This window comes from Plecotus auritus (assembly GCF_963455305.1).
Source record: "Plecotus auritus genome assembly, chromosome: 2".
Taxonomy (NCBI): domain Eukaryota; kingdom Metazoa; phylum Chordata; class Mammalia; order Chiroptera; family Vespertilionidae; genus Plecotus; species Plecotus auritus.
Window position 1 is genome coordinate 40,539,269 of NC_137771.1, and position 19,817 is coordinate 40,559,085.

At 45.6% G+C, this 19,817-nt stretch overlaps 1 protein-coding gene across 1 annotated transcript in view; it reads right to left on the reverse strand.

Annotated features, from left to right (window-relative positions):
* Window positions 1-6,911: 6,911 nt before the first annotated feature.
* Window positions 6,912-19,817, reverse strand: part of C8B (complement C8 beta chain) — a 44,594-nt gene continuing 31,688 nt past the window's right edge. Inside the window, exons 10-12 of the mRNA XM_080654045.1 lie at window positions 13,286-13,439; window positions 10,914-10,982; window positions 6,912-8,532 (exon numbers count right to left, since the gene is read on the reverse strand). Coding sequence (XP_080510171.1) covers window positions 8,381-8,532; window positions 10,914-10,982; window positions 13,286-13,439 — 375 coding nt within the window. The 3' untranslated portion in view covers window positions 6,912-8,380. The remainder of the gene's footprint in view (window positions 8,533-10,913; window positions 10,983-13,285; window positions 13,440-19,817) is intronic.

Genomic DNA, 19,817 nt, shown 5'->3' on the forward strand with positions numbered 1-19,817 from the left:
TTTCAGACTGTGAGCCAACTGCACTAAAAATCTATCGTCCCTAACATGACCCACAAAGCCCCGTAATGACCAGCCCTTGGCTCTCTTTGTTTTCTTCCATTTGCTCTTCTCTCAGTCATGCTGCTCCAACTGCTCAAGTCTTTCTGCTGTTCCTCCCACATGCCCAGTTCTCTCATGCCTCAGGATCTTTGCACTTACTGTCTCCTCTGCTTGAAAACTCATCCCCTAAATGAACTCATCCCTAAAGCTCACCCAAGACTCACTCCCTTGTTTCAGTCAAGTCTCTGCTCAAATATTACCCCCACAAAGACTTTACCTGCATTTATTTCTTATATGGCACTTATCACTACCTGAGGAAACATTCCAAGGCATCCCCCACCTTGGTATATCTCCCTCATTAAGATGCAAATTTTTTTCATGGCAAGATTCCCAGTACCTACAATAGTATTTGACCTTAATAGGGGCTCAGTAAATATTGTTGAATGAATGAACTACTTCCAATTTAGTTCCCTAATAGGTTGGGTTTTGCACATGCTACCTGACAGCACCTCACCTGCCAGCTCTTACCTTTTGTCTCTTCACTGAGGGTCTTCAGGGTGTAGTTTAGGTGTCCATGCACCCAGAATGCCAACCCTGACCCCTGCCATTCTCCCACACTGCATCAGGTGCTTCCCCTCATATGGCTCTATATCACAGTATTTTACATACTCCATCACTGTAGCCTATTTGTTTTCTCTCATCCCTCCCCCCAACCCCCCACGACTTCTTGCAGGGTGGATGGGGACCCATATTTACTTCTGGAGCCCCAGCACCTAGCATGCATAGTAAAAGTCTGTTCTCTCTCTGGTCCTTCTGTGCTAGAGCAGCGATTATCAACCTTTTCCATCTCATGACACACATAAACTAATTACTAAAATTCTGTGCCACACCAAACAATATATTATGCTTTTCACTGATTTGATAAAAAAAAGTATAATTTTGATTCACACTGGATGGCTATTTTGTTGGCTGTTGTCATTTTTTGACAATCTAAGGGAAAAGAGATCAGTGCCCCTGACTAAATAGTCAGGTAGTGCTGCTTTAAAAAATCTTGGGGCACATCGGTTGAAAATCGCTGTGCTAGAGGGAGAGGCTCTGAAATAGGATTGCATGTATTGTGCAGAAATCTGTGGGAGAGAACCCCATGGAAGATTTTTCCTCAGGACTCCTGGGTCCTGCAACCTCCCGGGTGCATTGAGGAGAGCCCACGCCATCTCTGGAGGCTACACACATTTAAGAGAGAGCCTGCCTTTTCCACCTTAGTCAAGGAGAGTCCATCAAATCGAGTTAAAACTTCTGCATTCATGGCCTATCTCTCCCAGGGGTTGGGTTTTCCCCCAACCCCTGGGAGAGATAAAGGAAAATATGTTTCCCTTCTATATTAACAGCTTAAAATGTGAGATAAATCCTCCCGTCCTAACCTATTTTTAACAAATGGACTTTGCTGTCCAGTGGCATGATACATGTCTGACGGGTCTATTTATCCATTCTATTTCTTTAGAGATAGCAGCTAAGAAGTTTTATCTATTATTTGTCTCCCTCCCCTATTCCCATTTTCCTAACCAAGCCTGTGGAGCAAGCAGTTGATGGATGGATGGTGTTTGGGATAAAAGGCGCCAGAATCAGATAGTTTTCAGGATATGAACAAACTGGCTTATTAACAAGGAGGCCCGTGTGGCAGAGGTGGTGGGGGACGGAGGCCTGGATACCAGACAATGGTTAATGATGGATGAAGGAACACCTGGGGTTGCAAGGTGTAGACGCGAGATAACCGGTGGACACAGCCACCGATAATGGGAGCACCCAACCACCGGAGCAGCCTCCTGCACAGAGGTGAATGTCAGACCAGCCACTTGACTGCCTTTGACAACGCTCCAAGAATTTCCCACTGCAAACACAGTCCCCATTTCTTCTCTTCTTTCTGTAAAATGCGATCTTGTGAAGCTAAGCGTGGTAAAGAATAAAAGGCAGATATCAGGCAGGGCTGTTTGTCCAGCACCCTAGGACAGGAAAGCACCTGAGCACCCACCATGTGCCAGGTTCTATGGGGTGACAGATAGCATATGTTATGTCGTTCAATCTTTACACTTGTGCCATTAAGAGTATCGGCCACGTTTTCTGATGAGGACACTGAGACACAGAGAAGATGAATGACTTGTCAAGGTCGCTCAGCTAGGAAATAGTGGCATTGGGTCTTGTGCCTTTGTCTGTCTGCCCCAAAGCCCTCCGAATGGCTCTGCTTCTCCAATCCCGAATGCCATACCAGGCAAGTGGGCTGGCGGGCAGGCCCCCGCTGCATAGTGAAGCTGGATACACTTCTGCTGCGGTGGGAAGACAGGCAGCTGTGTGGTGGTGGCCCTCAGACTGGGGCAGTCCTGCCTCTTTCAAGCTGTGTGGTGTTGATCAGGTTGCTTAGTGTCTCTGAGGTTCCTTCTCATCACCTGTCAGAGGCAGATAACACATCCTTCCTCTTGCAGGCACGGAGAGGATTAAGCTGGATTCGGTATGTGAACATTCTCTATAGCTTATAATGCCCTCTGCAAATATCAGTGATTATGCTGTTCCACTTTTCCTTAACAACCCAGAGTTCGGGATAAAAAAGCTCTTTATGTCCTTTATAAATATCTCTCCTAGGTGCTAAGCTATTTTATGTCTTTCTTGTTCTCATGCACTGTAGTGGGTTTTGTACTGAAACCCTATTGTTAAAGCATTTTTCAATGACTTTCAAAAGACAAACAAACCGGAGTTCTTGATGTGTTACGAATCCCTTGAAACAGTGATGTCAATGACACAGCTAACTGTGGAGGCTGGCTTTTCTCAGGGGCCCTCCTGAGGGTAGCAGTTCACAGAATCCCAGAGGTTGCTACCATCACCATCCCTGTTTTACGGGGGAGGAAACAGAGGCACAGATGGCTACCTAATTTGCATAAGAGCACAACGCTAGTGAGTCCTAGCACCAGGCATGTTGCAAATGCAGGAGTCTGGCACCCGGACACATTAAGTCTAAGCCAGTGGTCGGCAAACTGCGGCTCGCGAGCCACATGCGGCTCGCGAGCCACGGTTTGCCACTCTGTTGACCAAGGAGTTTGCCGACCACTGGGATAGTGGCTTAATCGCAACGAACAACAATAGCCTGTAATTATTGGAATCGAGAGTCTAGGTCAGTGGTCGGCAAACTCATTAGTCAACAGAGGGGCAAAGCGCAGCTCGCAAGCCGCATGTGGCTCGTGAGCCTCAGTTTGCCCACCACTGGTCTAAGCGCTTCTCTCTCTACTCGGCCCCCATGTGTCCAGTTCTGCCTAATTATGCTGCCCTGGGCATCTCAGTAAACCCACCTCTGAGTTCCCAAGTGTCTCAGTATTGGAATCTGGCCAACATTTAAGAAAGACTACTCAGGACCCGGCCGGCGTGGGTCAGTGGTTGAGTGTCCACCTATGAACCAGGATGTCATGGTTCAATTCCTGGTTAGGGCACATGCGCGGGTTGCAGGCTCGATCCCCAGTTTGGGGCATGCAGGAGGCAGCCGATCAGTGATTCTCTCTCATCATTGATGTTTCTATCTCTCTTTCACTTCCCCTTCCTCTCTGAAATCAATATTTTTTTTTTTTTTTTTTTTTTTAAAGAAAGACAACTCAGGGAGAAACAGACAACTCTGACTTCACATTCAGCAAACAGGAATCTGACAGATCCAAGTGCTCCATTCCCGAGTGTCGCTGCTAGGTTTTAGGTGGGCATTCTGGTTTACTGTGATGAGAAAATGAAAGTGGAGGCAGAATGTTGGAAAACAGTCTTAAGTGAGTCTTTATTCATTTCCTGCCTTTGCCACATACTGGGCAGTCCCCTTAACCCTGTTAAGCCTTGGTTTCTTCACCAACCTGTAAATGTGCTTCTCGGGTCACTCCAGTGCCATGATTGCCGACGTTTCTGCTCTCCTCTGTCAAGTTTCCCCGAAGCTTCCTGGTGGTCCCCAGTGAGGGTCACCCACACCCTGAACAAGTGTGGTCAGTCCCTACCTGACATAAGCTTTTGGCCTCTCCTGCTTGACTCTGGGTGCAATGCTGCCTGTGACGCTGGCTGAAGGCACCTCCCCTGGCCACTGCTGTGTGGGTTGCCCCAGTATCAGGCATCTGTACCCCAAACTTCATGATGCCTCCACCAGGTGCCACCAATGCACTAAAGTTTCTCAATATCCTGGGAAGGTTCTGCCCTTGGCTCTGTGGAGAGTGGCTGTGGCGTTTGGACAGGTTCTAATGGTACTAATGAGAGGACACGATCCTTTCATGGCAAAGCCACGTGCAAGTCCCAGCACAATTATAGCCAAAGGCTATAGTTGTAAGCTTGAACCTATTATCTGAACCTGTGGTTCCACGTGGTTGAGTGATGTGGGCTTGATAGAGTTCAGGTGCATGTAACTGAATAGATTCAAAACCCGTGAGAACGTTGCAAACATCTTGACCATGCCCTTACTTTGCCTCGTGGAGTCTAGCTATAAAATAAAGACTTGGCTTGCATGCTGTGGCACTGTCTCTCCATCAGAGAGGGCAGCGTCCTACCTAGTACCCAGCTTTATTCTCTTGTCTGTCTTTTCTAAATCCTTCACCGCCCCCTCTCAGGTTCACTCATGGCCGTGCCAGCTCGGCGCACATGGCGGCCAACGTGGGGCTGAGTATGGGGACGTGGGGCCGGCTCGGCACATGGCTCTCCTCACCTCTTTTTCCATTAGTTCATTCATTCATGCAGCAGTTACTCATTGTTGCCTGAGTGTCTCAGGCATTGTACTGGCTGCTGGGGACACATGAGTGCAGCAGGCAGACACTATGCCTGCTCCATAGACATTATATTTGAGAAGGAGTGAGAGATGATAAATGAGTCTGCAAAGCCTGGAAACACTGACTAGTAGACATGCTGTCATTCAGACATCTTCACAAAATATTTCCCCAAGATGCCAATCCTGGAAGTCCCAGGGAGAGCTGGCCTGGACCCTAAGGGCTTTCTGCTCCAGGTGCACACTTGCCCTGTGTTTTTTTGTAAGTGCCTGGGAGAGGCCAGAGTCCTCTTCACAACAAAGATGGCATTTTCCTCTGGATTCTCTGCCGGCAGGTGCTCTTTCTCCTGGCCTCCCCGCACATCCCACCACTACCCCACCTTGATTTCCATAGTCAGTGCATTCATTGTAAGGATCCGGTTTCCTTTTGAAACTTTCTCTACCTGTCAGCTGGTAATTGCATTGACATCTACCCCATCAAATTCAGAGAAAGATTAAATGAGATAATGCAGGCTAAAAGACTCCATAAACTGAAAAGCACTCTATAATTGGCAGCTATTATTATTGTAATAATTATAATAATTATTATTCCCACAGCAGTTATGTGATCAGCCCAAGGTCACACAGGAAGGAAGCATAGATTCAGAGCACCTCCCCATCCACCCCCATCGAGCACACGGCAGAGCTCACAGCATTGCAGAAATCCATGCTTTCGAATGCAAAGCTCTCCTACACCAGGTATCTTGTGCTGTGCTCAGCTCTCAGGCCTGCTGCCAAGCCACTGCCTACACTGTGCCCCACGGGGACTTGTAGCTCTGACACAGTTACACTGGTGCGAACTACAGTCGTTGCCAAGATTTTCCAAAAGCCCAGTTTGTATTTATTTTGTTTAATTCTTACATTATGTTTGATCCTCCTCCTAAATGCATTTGTTTGCAGAAAGAGCCACGAGGGGAAGTTCAGACCACAAATAAGAATATAATCATTACACAGTTTAGCAGCGCCTGGGCGTCACCCGGGTATTCGCTGGTGCTCCACAATCCAATTGTATCTCCTTCAAGACCATATTTAATGGGATAAACAATTTCTGCTAAATGCAATCAACGCAAACCTGGGCTGTCATCTCCATAATCAACTCAAATCTCCCATTAGAAGCGGTGGCTGTGATTGAGATGCAGGATTTAATTTGGCGGCACCTGCTTCGACCTGCTGATGTGGGCTTCCTGGGAGCCTCCCATCAACCAAACACAGAACTGCTCTCCCCTGTCCCTGGGGAATCTTAAAAGAAGATAGATTATAACTCAAGAAAATTATACGGCCTCGGTCTAATGAAAGAGAGATAAAACCTTATTGGATTAGCCTGTTGAAATAACAGCAGACAGCAAATAAATAATATTAAGCTAAAAAAGGCCCAGAGCCATCAGCTCAATTGCAGAGGGCACGGGGATGCAGGAAGGCAGACAACCATCTTGCTTGCTGTAACAACCCCTGAGCAGTAAAGTATCAGCTCCTTCTGGGGGTTGTCAGTTATAGAGCTGGCTGGTGTCATGGACATGTGAAGGTCCTTAGGCCCCAGCACTGAGCCCCAATGGCAAGCTCAAAGCAGATGATGTGGCAAAAACCAAGCCAGCCAACCAACCAACCAACCAACCAACAAAAAACTTGTTGAAAATGAATAGGATGAACCAATTCACCTTCCACTAACTTATTTTCTCCTACCAATTTGATCTCAAAATTTACGTAAAGTTCTAGAATCAGTCAGAAAGTACCCAGGAGCAAAGAAAATATCATAGAACAAATGAGGGCAGTAAAGATTACATGATCACTTGAATCAATCTAAATAGTAAAAATATTTTGGTTTTTAGTAACCTGAAGATCAACTGCCTTCTTATTCTCTTCAAATACCTCCTTCCCCCAAATGGGGTTTGCACAGAAGCCTGAGTGAGCCAAGTGGAATGTACAGAGATGGGTAAGGTTTACGTGGCACACTGCCCCACACCATCAACTTGGACTTCTCCTTGACATGTTTCCTCTTCCAGCCAACACAACCTCTCCTCTAATTTTTTCCATTCGTGGTTTTTTTTTGTTTTTTGTTGTTTTTTTTTTTAACTGTCTCTCATGTAGTGATCAGTTTCCCTGGCTCTTAGCTCTAACTCAGGATCTTCTCCGAGTACCCACTTATGTCACAACAATTCAGCTCTGACCCAAAACTCCTGCTTCCAATATCCACAACCACACCCTTCCTGTGCTCAGCATTCAAGGTCACTGAGGAACCAGAACATGCCTCTAGGATACCTGGGAGATTTTTCAATAGTGTGCTCGCTTGTGTGCACATGTGTACGCGTGTGTACATACACACATACACCCCCCCCACACACACACGGCACTGTCTTCCATGTTTTCATAAAATATTCATTAATCAAATGCCTGAATTTATTGAGAGGAAGGGAGCACCATAATTATGAGTTTAAAACCTTGGAACCCAAGTGCCCAGGTTTGCAGCCCAACTCTGCCACTTGCTAACTGTGTAGCCCTGGACAAGTCACTTAACTCTTCTAAGACTCAGTCCCCCTACCTGCTATACCTGCTAATAGGGCTCATCTATAGCATCCACCTTTTAAGGTTGTCATGAGGGTGGAATGAATTAACACACTGATGAATTAAGTACTGTGGTTGGTACAAAGTAATCTATACTAATAAAAGGGTAATATGCAAATTAGACTGGAGACCTTTTGGACGTCCTTCTGGACAAAGCCATGGTGGTGGGGCCAAAGCAGAGGAGGTTAGGGGTGATCAGGCAGTTGGGGGTGATCAGGCCAGTGCGGGGGGCAGTTGGGGGCGAGCAGGCTGGCGGGGGGGGGCAGTTGGGGGCAAGAAGGCCAGAAGGGGGGCAGTTGGGGGTGAGCAGGCTGGCAGACAGAATGGTTAGGGGTGATCAGGCAGGCAGGAAGGTGAGCGGTTAGAAGCCAGCGGTCCTGGATTGCGAGAGGGATGTCTGACTGCCAGTTTAGGCCCGATCCCTAAACCGGCAGTCAGACATCCCCTGAGGGGTCCCAGATTGGAGCGGGTGCAGGCTGGGCTGAGGGACAACCCCACCCTGTGCACGAATTTTGTGCACCAGGCCTCTAGTCATTCAATAAATATGAACTGCCACAATCACTGAAGGAGACAGTACCAAGAGAGGAGCAACTTAATATCTATTAATTGATTCCTTATTGGATACCCATTCTGTGCCAGTCACTGATAGACAGTAGGACTTCAAAGTGACTAACTGCCAACACAGTAAATGTGAGTGAAAGAAAACTATAGAAGTCAGTGAAGTGAGGATTACCAAGGTGCTTAAGCCCCTCAGGAACCTATAATTATTTAACTCACTGTGTGTTCCAGTCATGTGCATTTCAGATCTTTATTTTAAGCATCCTGCATGGCACTGCCCTTCAGCCCTGGGCTGGCCCCAGTGGGAGCTAGTTTGGGGAAGAGCAGTTAGTGTGGGATGGGCTGCCTGAGCTCCTTGAGCTCAGAACTCTCACTGTGTGCAGCCCACAGTAGTGTTATCAGTGGGGAGCTCTCCCTTCCTTAACATTTAAGTGTTTCTGAAGCAGGGCCCAAGCAGGGGCTTCCCCCGTTTTCAGGAGCTGGATTGTTGCACTGCCTTTGTCTTGTTTTATGTCCTCCAGAACATGGAGACCAGTTTGACCAGCAATTCCACTGTCCATCAGTGGGGATATCTATAAGAAAGAAGGTCAAGGAACATGAATTAGCCCTTGTTACACTGTAGTGCCCTATGGGTGAGGTAGGATGTATAATCCAAAAGGCTTTGGGAGACTGAGCTTCTGATATTCCCCCTCCAGTCAACTGTCCTTTCAGGCCATTGTTCTCATCATGTTTTCTTCTATCACAGGGCCTTTGCCCATGCTGTCCCCCTGCCAAGAACACTCTTCCTTCCTCTATTCATCTAGTCCAGGGGTGGGCAAACTTTTTGACTCGAGGGCCACAATGGGTTCTTAAACTGGACCGGAGGGCCGGAACAAAAGCATGGATGGAGTGTTTGTGTGAACTAATATAAATTCAAAGTAAAGGAACGGAGGGGAGAGCAAGAGAACCGGATAGAACAGCCAGATCTGGCCCGCAGGCCATAGTTTGCCCAAGGCTGAGTCAGTCCTTTTCACCCTTCAGATATCAGTGTTAATTCCTACAGGGAAACCTTCCCTGACCCTAACTCCCTATCAATTGTTCATATTTGAAGCTCTCGTAGCATTTTGTTACAATTAAAACTTTAAATATATTTCTGGGACAATTCAAATAATGTTGGCATTTCTTCCTAAAGGGGAATCTCCATGATGACAGGAACTATATCTGATTTGCTCTCTCACCACCGAATCCCAGCATTTGAGCTGGCATATAGGAGGCCCTTAGTGAATATTTGTTGAATGAATAGTTTTCAGCTTGGACACTTCTCAACTATAGGACACTGGATACTTTATTTCTCAATGTGTAAAATAGGAGCTATTCAATCTACTGTGAGCCTTGTGTGTGTTATCTGAGGTAATAACACCGACATTTGCTTTTGCTCTGGGGATTTTTTGGTTGATGAGGTTGGCAAATGATCAATTATATCCACCAAGATGTAATGTCTGGCTGAGCCTCTCACTCAATGTAATTCTGAGTACACTACTTCCTATCTCTGGGCTTCCCATTTGTAAAATGAGAAGACTGGGGGAGCATTTTTCCAAGGTCTCTGCCAACCAGCAGAAATCCTGGGGCTGTCCGATTGCACACTCGCTGGCAGGTCCCTGGGTGGGGCCTGGTTGAGGTGTGGGAAGAGAGGGAGTGAAGACAGCCCTAAACATGTCGCGAGGGACAGGAATAGTATAGGCATGAGTCAAGGTCAAAGCCTGTAGAGTCAGACCCAAGGGACCTGAACCTGGGTTCCTACACATACTAACTGTGTGACCATTAGTTCATGGCCCATTAAATCTGTTTCTCCACCTTTACTAGTAAAATGGGGATATTGGTAGTATCTACTTTATGAGGTTGTTGTGAGGATTAAAGAACTTAATATGTGTAAAATACAAATTTATGTAAACTACAAAATATGTGTAAAAATCAAAAGGATTTAATGTAGGTAGCACCATTTACTTAGCTTTAAAACAAACTAGCCAATAATCATTTGTCTCTTACAATGTATTCAGCATCATTCGAAGTGCTTTATATGTCTAATGAGAAACTCAAGACAACTACCTCTATTAGAAAGTTAATATCATCATCTCCATTTTACAGATGAGGAGACTGAGGTACAAAGAGGTGAAGTAAGGTGTTCAAGACTACAGTTATTAAATGATAGATATGGAATTTGAACCCAGCTGAGTCCAAGCACTCAGCAAGGTGCTTGGTGCACAGTAAAGGGCCCAATAAATGTTTATTGTTTCTACTTAATGTGCCATTTCCTTTTATAATGGTATCACCAAAAAGCTGCAGCAAGGACAATAAAAGGAAGGAGGAGTAAGGGGTTGAGAACTCTTAGATAATAAACCAGCCAAAAAATTTGAGAGCTGGAAGGGATCTTAGTGATAGTTTAGACTTTCATTTGTTCCTTCAACACATACCACTGAGCAGCAACTGTGTTGGGACATGGGGACACAGATAAATTAAACATGTCATCCTTAAAGATACAGGGGAAATAGACACACAGAACCATAAGTACAATGTGCTAAGAGCTATAGTAAATATATGTTCAAAGTCCTATAGGAGTCCAAAGGAAGAATTAACTAATTCTACTTGGGGAGAGAAGGGAATTAGGAAACTTTTTACAGAACAAAGGGGCACCTGCACTGGATTTTGAGGACTGAATAGGAGTTCACTAAATTAAAAAAAAAAAAAAAAAGGTAAGCATTCCAGAAGACTTGCAAATGCCATTAGAAGTCCTATAACATGAAGCACTCTCAGTTGTGACAGCAATGAAATGTACAATCTATAGCCAGGATGGATCTCAAGTTTCATAGCATCCAGCTCCCTACCAGAAACTCTCACCTTGCTCTTGCTCTTTTGAATTACTCTCTGGACTTCCTCTAGCGTTCCCTTTCCCCACCAACTTTCAAAGGCTCCTTACTTTTCCGAAAGGTGATCTCACAGCCTTGGCCTTCAAATCCATTGGGACAGATGCAGTCACAGTGCGATTCTGAAAAGACAACACAGAGAGAACATGAACTATAACATGTGATGAAAGAACCTTGGAGTTCAGTTCTCTACATCACTGCCTTACCATCTGGTTAGAGACATTTAGTTGAATCATTTGAAATAAGAAGGTTCAGTGACAAGAATACCTACTCCTTTCTTGAGGATTCTTTGCTCATAAAGAACATATTTATTGCCGTCATATGGAGTTGAATTATATGGGGTTGTTGAGGAATACTACTCATTAGTAGATATTTGACCTAGTCTTATGTGCTCAGGGTCAAAAGCTATATTTGTGGTCAGCGAGGCCACTGGTCATTTTCACGACAAGTTAACCTCTGCTTGCACACCTCTAGTGATGGGGAACTCACTTTGATGTCTTATCCTACCTTGGGCCAGGTCTAATACCCTGTAAGTTATTCCTTGTGTTAATCTGTAACATGTTACCCTGGAGTCTTCTCATCTGGGTCACACTGAATCTCTTCACGGGACTGTCCTTCATAAAGCAGGCCCTGCAAGCGTCCCTGTCCTATCTTCATGTTCTCCCTCACCTCCAGGATAGAACCTCAGGTGGGTCCCAGTTCCCAGGTCCAAATTTCACACAAGGCAATGGGGATTTCAGCAACCCTAGATCAAAACCTTGAGCTGGTGGCTGACTTCCTTCCTGCTGAACTGACCCTCACTCAGTGTCCTTGTCCTTCCCAGCCTTAGGCTCTCACTTATGTCTTCTGTGCTCATATCCATCTTGTCCAACAAGGTAGACACACACTCCTCAATCTCTGCTGGGTAGCTGGGATCTTTCTCCATGAGAACAGTTCTTCTCTCTCAGCTTGCTCCATCCACTTGGCTTGTACTGCCAACTCCAATGGGCTCTCTGCGCTGGAATCTGCTGGGATCAGCTGCTCTAGGTGCCCTGTTTTGGCACCAGACTGGACTGGATGCTTCCTCAGAGTTTTGCTAGCCCATCACAAGAGGAGCGAGCATAAGAAGCCAGGCCCCAGCCCCTTCCAAGTTTGTCCTGCCCACTGCAGGGACCCCAGTGTGATCCTCAAAGTTAGGAATCAAGTCCTAGTGGCCCATCCTTGCTACCTCTCCCCAGTCCTCCAATATTCTCACCATGTCTTGGTCAGGAGATGCACAAAAGGTTTCCTCTGCTCAGCTCAGGGCTTCTTTTTTGGCCAGAAGAGATTCCCTGAGTCTGTGCCCACTTCTGTTACAGACCACACAGCCTCAGCCTGCTCCTGTCTTCAGTTTAATGCTGCTGTCATCTACTGTGTCCCTTGTGGCTGGAACCCAGGTATTCTGACAGCCAGAGCAGCATGTCCTAGTTGCCTACATTCTGAGTCCTTGGGATCTAGACTAACAGACACTTCTACTAGCACTTAGTACAGTTCAATGTAACATGCACTAGTCTATCTTTCAGCTCATCGAAATCCTCGATCCTGTCTACCACTGAATTCAGCTACAGAACAGCTTCTCAGTCCTGACTCTACAGTGGAATCATCTGGGAGCTTTTGAAAAGGCCAATCCAAAGGATTCACTTTAATTACTTTGGGCAAAACCAACAGCTTTGTGTTTGTGAAAGCTCTCTGGGTGATTCTCACGTGCAGCCCAGGATGGGATCTGCTGCCTCAGAGGAATGGCTTACGCTTTACCATCAGCTGCACCTGAGGGCAAGGGTCTCCTAGGTGCGTCCAGGAGAGGTGGGGACTTCAGCAATTGTGGGTCACACCCAGGCTGGTGGGGAGGGTGTCACCATCCTGATGAAGGGTCCTTCTCCAGAGATACTCATATCATAATCCAGGTTGGGCCCAAGTATCAGTAGTTTTGAAGGTCTCAAGTACAGGCATACCTTGTTTTATTGCCCTTCGCTTTATTGCCCTTCACAGGTGTTACGTTTTTGTTGTTGTTGTTGTTTTGTTTTTTACAGAGGGAAAGCAAGACTCCCCACCAGCAAAAAGATTAAGATACCCACTTTATTGAGACACCCACTTTGTTACAGTGGTAGGTAACTGGGGCTGAATTGTCTCGGAGGCATGCCCATAGTCCTAATGTTGAGTTAGGTTGAAGAAGCTCGGGTTTAAGAGGCTCCAATGTCCAGCCCCCCACCCCCACCTTTCCCCATTGAGATAATGAAAAGAGCTTCATGACAGACCCTGGGGCTCAAGGCAGAGCCTAGGGATTGACCTAGAAACTCTCCTTGAACTACTCTGGAGGGTATGTGCTTTTGATAATATGTTCTGGCCCCAGAACCAGCCCTCCACATGATGGCTCCCACCAGGGACACCAGCTGCCCAGAAATGGTACCTTTCAGAATAGGGACCCCATTCCCTTTGCAGGGGGCACAGAGGCAGGAGCTGACTTCTCTCTGGAACTCCTCCAGGGCCTGCTTCATGTTCTGCTTCACTGTGCTGGAGTAGGCAAAGTCTGTGGAGGTCACCAGCTCATACAGTGGTGATGCCTGGGAAGTGAGCAAAGCCATTTATGTCAGCAGAAAACATTCATCAAATAGAAGCGTAAAGCAGGGCTCCCCAGAAAAGGGCAAGGGGTCAGTGCACAGAAACCCAAAGTAGATCCCTATGGCACTGGATAAATGCCCCAGCGCAGTGGTCGGCAAACTCATTAGTCAACAGAGCCAAATATCAACAGTACAATGATTGAAATTTCTTTTGAGAGCTGAAAACCGACTTCTGCGCATGGTCCATAAAGTTTCAATCGCACTGTATATGCGCGCCCACATGTGGTATTTTGTGGAAGAGCCACACTCAAGGGGCCAAAGAGCCGCATGTGGCTCGCGAGCCACAGTTTGCGGACCACTGCCCCAGCGTATAGATGGATTCCCCATCATCTCTCTGTCCCACTCCACCTGCTATCCACAAATAAGCTCATTCAAGTTCAGGGCAACCAATACTTACTGAATACTTCTTAAGTGCCAGGAAATCAGCACAAGTAAGGAAAAGATAAAATCCCCACTCGCAAGAAATTCAGAATCCAAAGGTAGAGACAATCATACTAACGGGTACTTACAGCCCAGGTAACGGGGGAAACTTTTTTTTTTTAAAATATATTTTATTGATATTTCACAGAGAGGAAGGGAGAGGGATAGAGAGCTAGAAACATCGATGAGAGAGAAACATGGATCAGCTGCCTCCTGCACACTTCCCACTGAGGATGTGCCCGCAACCAAGGTACATGCCCTTGACCAGAATCGAACCCGGGACCTTTCAGTCCACAGGCCGAAGCTCTATCCACTGAGCCAAACCGGTTTCGGCAACGGGGGAAACTTTTAATGGATAGAGAGTACCAGGTGGTTCATCTCTCTTTGGTGGGGGGAGGAGGTGATTTTCAAGCAGCTCTTTCAAAGTATTAAAGGAACCTGGCCCTAACATCACTCCCTCATCAAAATCTATCAAAAGCATTCACACTATGCCAGAGCCACTATCAGGAAGCCTTTCCCAAGCTCCAGAGATCACAGAACACCTTCCCACCATGAAATGCTCACAATACTCTACTACTCATTCAATACAAATTCTTATTGCTCACTTGTCATTACATTTTTATGTGTTGAAATCTCTCTCTTCTAATCTTATATAATAGAGGTAATATGCAAATTGACCATCACACCCTCACACAAGATGGCCACCACAAGATGGTTGGCAGCAGAGGGCAGTTGTGGGCAATCAGGCCAGCAGGAGAGGGCAGTTAGGGGCAACCAGGCCAGCAGGAGAGGGCAGTTAGGGGCGACCAGGCCAGCAGGGGAGGGCAGTTAGGGGCGACCAGGCCAGCAGGGGAGGGCAGTTAGGGGTGACCAGGCTGGCAGGGAAGGGCAGTTAGGGGTGACCAGGCTGGCAGGGAAGGGCAGTTGGGGGCAACCGGGCCAGCAGGGGAGGGCAGTTGGGGGCAATTGGGCCAATAGGGGAGCAGTTAGGGAGTGATCAGGCTGGCAGGCAGAAGCGGTTAGGGGCAATCAGGAAGGCAAGCAGGCGAGCATTTGGGAGCCAGCAGTCCCGGATTGTGAGAGGGAAGTTCGACTGCCGGTTTAGGCTTGATCCCAATCGGGTCTAAACTGGCAGTCAGACATCCCCCGAGGGGTCCCAGATTGGAGAGGGTGCAGGCTGGGACACCCCCTTCAGTGCACAAATTTCATGCACCGGGCCTCTAGTTAGACTATAAATTGAAGATCAGGGCTACAAACTCCTCAGCTCTGCCTCTAGGATCCAGCCCTGAGCTTAGTGAAAACCGCTGATAAAGTGGATCAATTCAAGGGGGATTGAAGACCTTATCATCAATCCAGTATCAGCAGGCATGGAGGAGAAGGTGTGCATAACAGAACTGTAAAGGCACAAAGAGGGATGCTAGTTGCTCAGAGAGCTTGGCAGTGCCTGAGACTTGGAAGCCACAGATGGAAGTGGTGGTATGGTGTTTGTAGGTCAGGAAAAGCCAGAGGCCACATCCCAAAAGGTAGTTAAAACTGTTCAGTCTCTTGGCTCTAGTTTCAGCTCCAGGGCCAGGTTCCTCTCCAGATTTTGGTTGTGATCCTGCCCTAATCCAGCCCTAGAGAGTTTAGGGTCTGTCTAAATGCAGGCAATCATGCCTAATAGAAACCTCCAGTGAGAAGAAAATTGCTTCCATTTCTTAATGCATCTGATGCTGACCTTCGCCCCAGTGGGCAGAGCAAGGCCCCTTGGTGGTCCCATTGTCTCACCGTTTTGTGGTCAATGAATTGATCCAGAGGCTGTTTGCAGAACCTTCTAGCCTGCTGGCCTGCATATGGGGGAGGGTTTGCTGTACACCAACCACAAGCTCCAACAGCAGCGTTCCCTTCAGAGAACCCTGAAAGGCTGCCTTTACCAACCCAGACATTTTCCTATCAGCACTGAGATTTGCTCCAGGAGAGGGAGAAAGTCAGAGGCAAAATTGGAATGAGTCTTCCAGGTATACTTTGTGCTAGAAGCTGTGCTGGTGGTTTACACATATGATCCCACTTCATTCTCATAAGGCAACAGTTATTAGTCCTGTTTTCAGAGGAGGTTGAGTAACTGAACAAAGTCAAATAACTCATAAAATAGCATTGCCAGGGTTCTAACCCAAAGCCTTTGTTTTTCCTACTAGTTCATGATGACTATTAATAAAAGTGGCTTGACTATTTCCATTTCTAACCTCATCCCAGCATTCTCCACATTTTGCAGACTTTGGTGGAGTTCTGAGCAGCAACTCTCAGATCTTCACAGCTCCCTCTTTAAATCAAGTTAATATGACACAGCTGCCTGTTCTTTGGTTTGCTGGTCCTCTTTGCTCTTCTTCTTCCTCCCTGCCTCTCTCCCTGCTTTCCTCCCTCATTTTTCTTCCCATCTCTTCCCCAAAATACAGAGTCCCAATTTCTCACCTTGATTATTGGTTCCTTAGCATCCCTGCCCTTATAAAAAGTTTATTTATCATATTGCTGCAGAGATGATGGGTGCTATCTGTTCAGCGCCATGCACTTCTCTACAATGGACCCTGGTGATTGACATTTTCAATGATAATAATTATTGCCATAGCTAGCATTTATTAGGTGCTGAACTAAATACTTGACAAACATAATCTAACTGAATCTTCACAACAATCTTATGAGTCAGGTAGGTGGTCTTCTATATTCCCATTTTACAGATGAAAAGGCTAAGTCACAGAAAAGTTAAATAGATTAACAAGAGCCACACAGGAATGAGAAAGGATTTGAACGATTACCATTGTGGACTGTTTCTTGTAAGTATATATTTTTGGATCGGTAGGTGGAAAAATATTTACCCCAAATAGGTGGTTTAAGGCAAGTGTAGTTTTATATTCCACTTTTTTCACTTCACATCATATTATGAGCATAAAAGACTTTTTTTTATGGCTGCATAGACTCCTTGGGTATGGATTAACTAGAACAAGCATGTCAAACTCAAAGGCTAACATGGGCCAAATAAACGAGGCATGCGGCCCACGAGCCAAGAGTTTGACATGCTTGAACTGGAATATATACAACACTTGCCCGGTTATTAAATATTTAGGTTGTTTACTTTTTTCTTTTCTCATTTGCTATTACAAACAACATAAACCAAGGCAGGTTTTTTACATACATCTTTACCAACTTTTAAAATTATTTATTTAGCTGATTCTGCATTTAGAGTTATTGAATGAAAAGCTATAAGCATTTTTAAAGTTTGGATATATATAGTTAAATTCTTTTCCTAAAGGGTTGTACCTATTTACAGTGCCATCTCATTTTATAAAAGTGCCCATTTCATCACTCTCAATGGACATTAAGTATTATAGATTTTTAATAACTATCAATTTGATAGGTTAAAAATATTGCTTTGTTACTTTTTTAGTTCCTAGAGAAGTTGAAAATTTTGCGTCTTTATTCATCATCTGAGTTCTTCTGAGTGTTGTCTATTTCTTTGAGATGTGTCATAAATTGCAGACACATTTAGAATTTCATTTGTGGCAAAATTATTTTGTTGGTGTGTAACCTGCCATTTAAAGATATTCATGGTTTCCTCATTTGAAATTCAGAATTTATTGTTAAGGGTGCTATCCAGCAGTCTAAGTCCAACATTATCTTGCCAGGTAATGCTACCACGCCATCTGTATTGTAAACCTACCCTTGGTCAGAGAGCATCTCTGACGAAGCTGCTTTAGAATGGTGTGCTGGTTATCACTGTTGAGCAAATATGTCAGCTTCTTTGCTTTCTGGGCAGGTGGCAGGGCTGCAATCTCTGCCATCCTTTAGGACAGGTTTGCAACGTGACTTGTTCCGGGTAGTGACAGGTGTGCAGAGGGAGTGTCCCTTTCCCGGGGAGCAAAGTGAGCTGACTTTTCCTGTTCCCTCACCACTGCTGTGGAAATCTTGGGAGCAGATGCCAAGATAAAGCCTCCATCGCCTGGACCCCTGAGTAATGTTAGGAAAGCCCCCTGGCCAGTACACTTTGGAACATGTCACTGAGATTTGGGTGTTGTTCTTAATGCAGTGTAACCTAGGTTGTCCTGACATCTTTGTGGGCACCATTCGCTACTATACTTTTTCTTTCTACCTCAGGCAATGCCCGAGCTCCATACAAAGTCTTCTATCAGCCTGGATCTCAGACCACAATCTAGCTACCCTGACCACTAGAGAAATGTACATGGATCATAGGCCTGGTGACTAGAGTTGCCAGTTAAATAAGAATTCCCAGGTAAAATGGAATTTGAGAGAAACAACAAATAACTTTTTAGTATAAATACAGTCCATGAAATACTAAGGAGATGCTAAGACTCAAAAAGTATTCTTTATCTATCTGAAATTCAAATTTAATTTGACATCCTGCATTTGCACTTGCTAAATCTGGCCACCCTGTACATACTTCCTTTAACATCTCAACATATCTTTGGGATTTCTTATCCATTAAGGATCATTTCAATTGGTCAGAAGCTTTTTCCTTCCAGACCTTGTGGTTGTCACTCCATTATCTTCTGCTATTTAGTGTTGCAAAGAATTCTAAAGCCAGTGTGACTTTTACATTTATAGGCTGTATTTGTTCTAAAAGTAAACACAAAACAAAAAAAATCACCAGGATGTGTTTCAGTATAGTTTTTTCCCCCTGGTACTTTTGCCTACTTTTCAATGAGGCACTGTCAGCTCAGGGAAATTCCCCTCATTATGTGTGTGATGAACGCGCATATTCACATTTACTTTTGTTTCTTTCTCAGGAAGAAGGCCCTGAGATTTTGATTTCCACTCTGTGCTCTCTCTCCGTCATATTTCTTTCATGTCATTGTTTTAATCTCATTGTCTTTCGCTCCTACATTCTAAGAACATTTTTATAGCCCCTTCCACATCACCAACTCAATTTCCTGCAGTGTCAATTTTGTTCTTTATAGTTTCCAATGTGGGTTTTAATTCTGCTACTGTGCTCCTGGTTCCCTGTATTCAGCTACTTCCCTTTTTGTCTGATTAGTGTCTAAACATCTCAGCTTCTATTTTTTAGTTCATCAATTCCTCGTTTTCTTGATGTTTGTTATAATCACAAAGCAGATACTTTCCAAATTTGTTTCTGTGTTTCTATATTTCAGATGTACCCTTGCCTCCTGCATCTTGAATGTCATGTCAATCTGCTGTGTTCAGAATGCTCTTTATTTGCCTATTGCTTTCCTGTAACTCTCTTTTGAACAGAGAGCCATTTCTCTGTGTCTCAAGTTTACCAGCAGACAATGTGTATGGGTTCCTCTGTGGCTTTCTGCCCTGCCCACTTGGCTCCTACAGGAATCATGATTGTGATCTTCAGCGCAGGTCTATGTATAAGCCTTGGCCACCACCTGTGTCTAGGAATTGCTTCTGTAGTGGGCCTTGCTGTCCTGAAAGCAATCACTGCTCCAGCTACCTGGTCAGTGACTCTGCAGAGAAGAACTCAGAGACCATGGGAAGCCATCTGCAGTTTTCTCTTGCCAGAAACTGCATGAGGGAGTGGGTTGCCCAGAACATATGTTTCCAACTCAGGTTAGGGATGGACAGAGGAGGTGCATCAACACCTCCAATAATCCTGCCTCCCCTGCTCCTGAAAACATCTGATTCTCTCACTTCTCCCCCTCCGTCAGCCCACACAGCCCTCCAGAACCCTCCACTGAATAGAGGATGTGAATGGCATCCCATATGTGCAGAGAAGCCTCTGAGCTTCAGTAAAGTGCTTCACACCTGTGGTTGTTTGCAGGCCTGGTTGAGAAGTTTAGCATGCTAACATGCCCCCTCCCCTCCCCACACACACCACATTCCATATCACATCATATACTTGTCACTTGACATTCCCAATGTGCAGGGTGGCACATCCAACCTATTTAG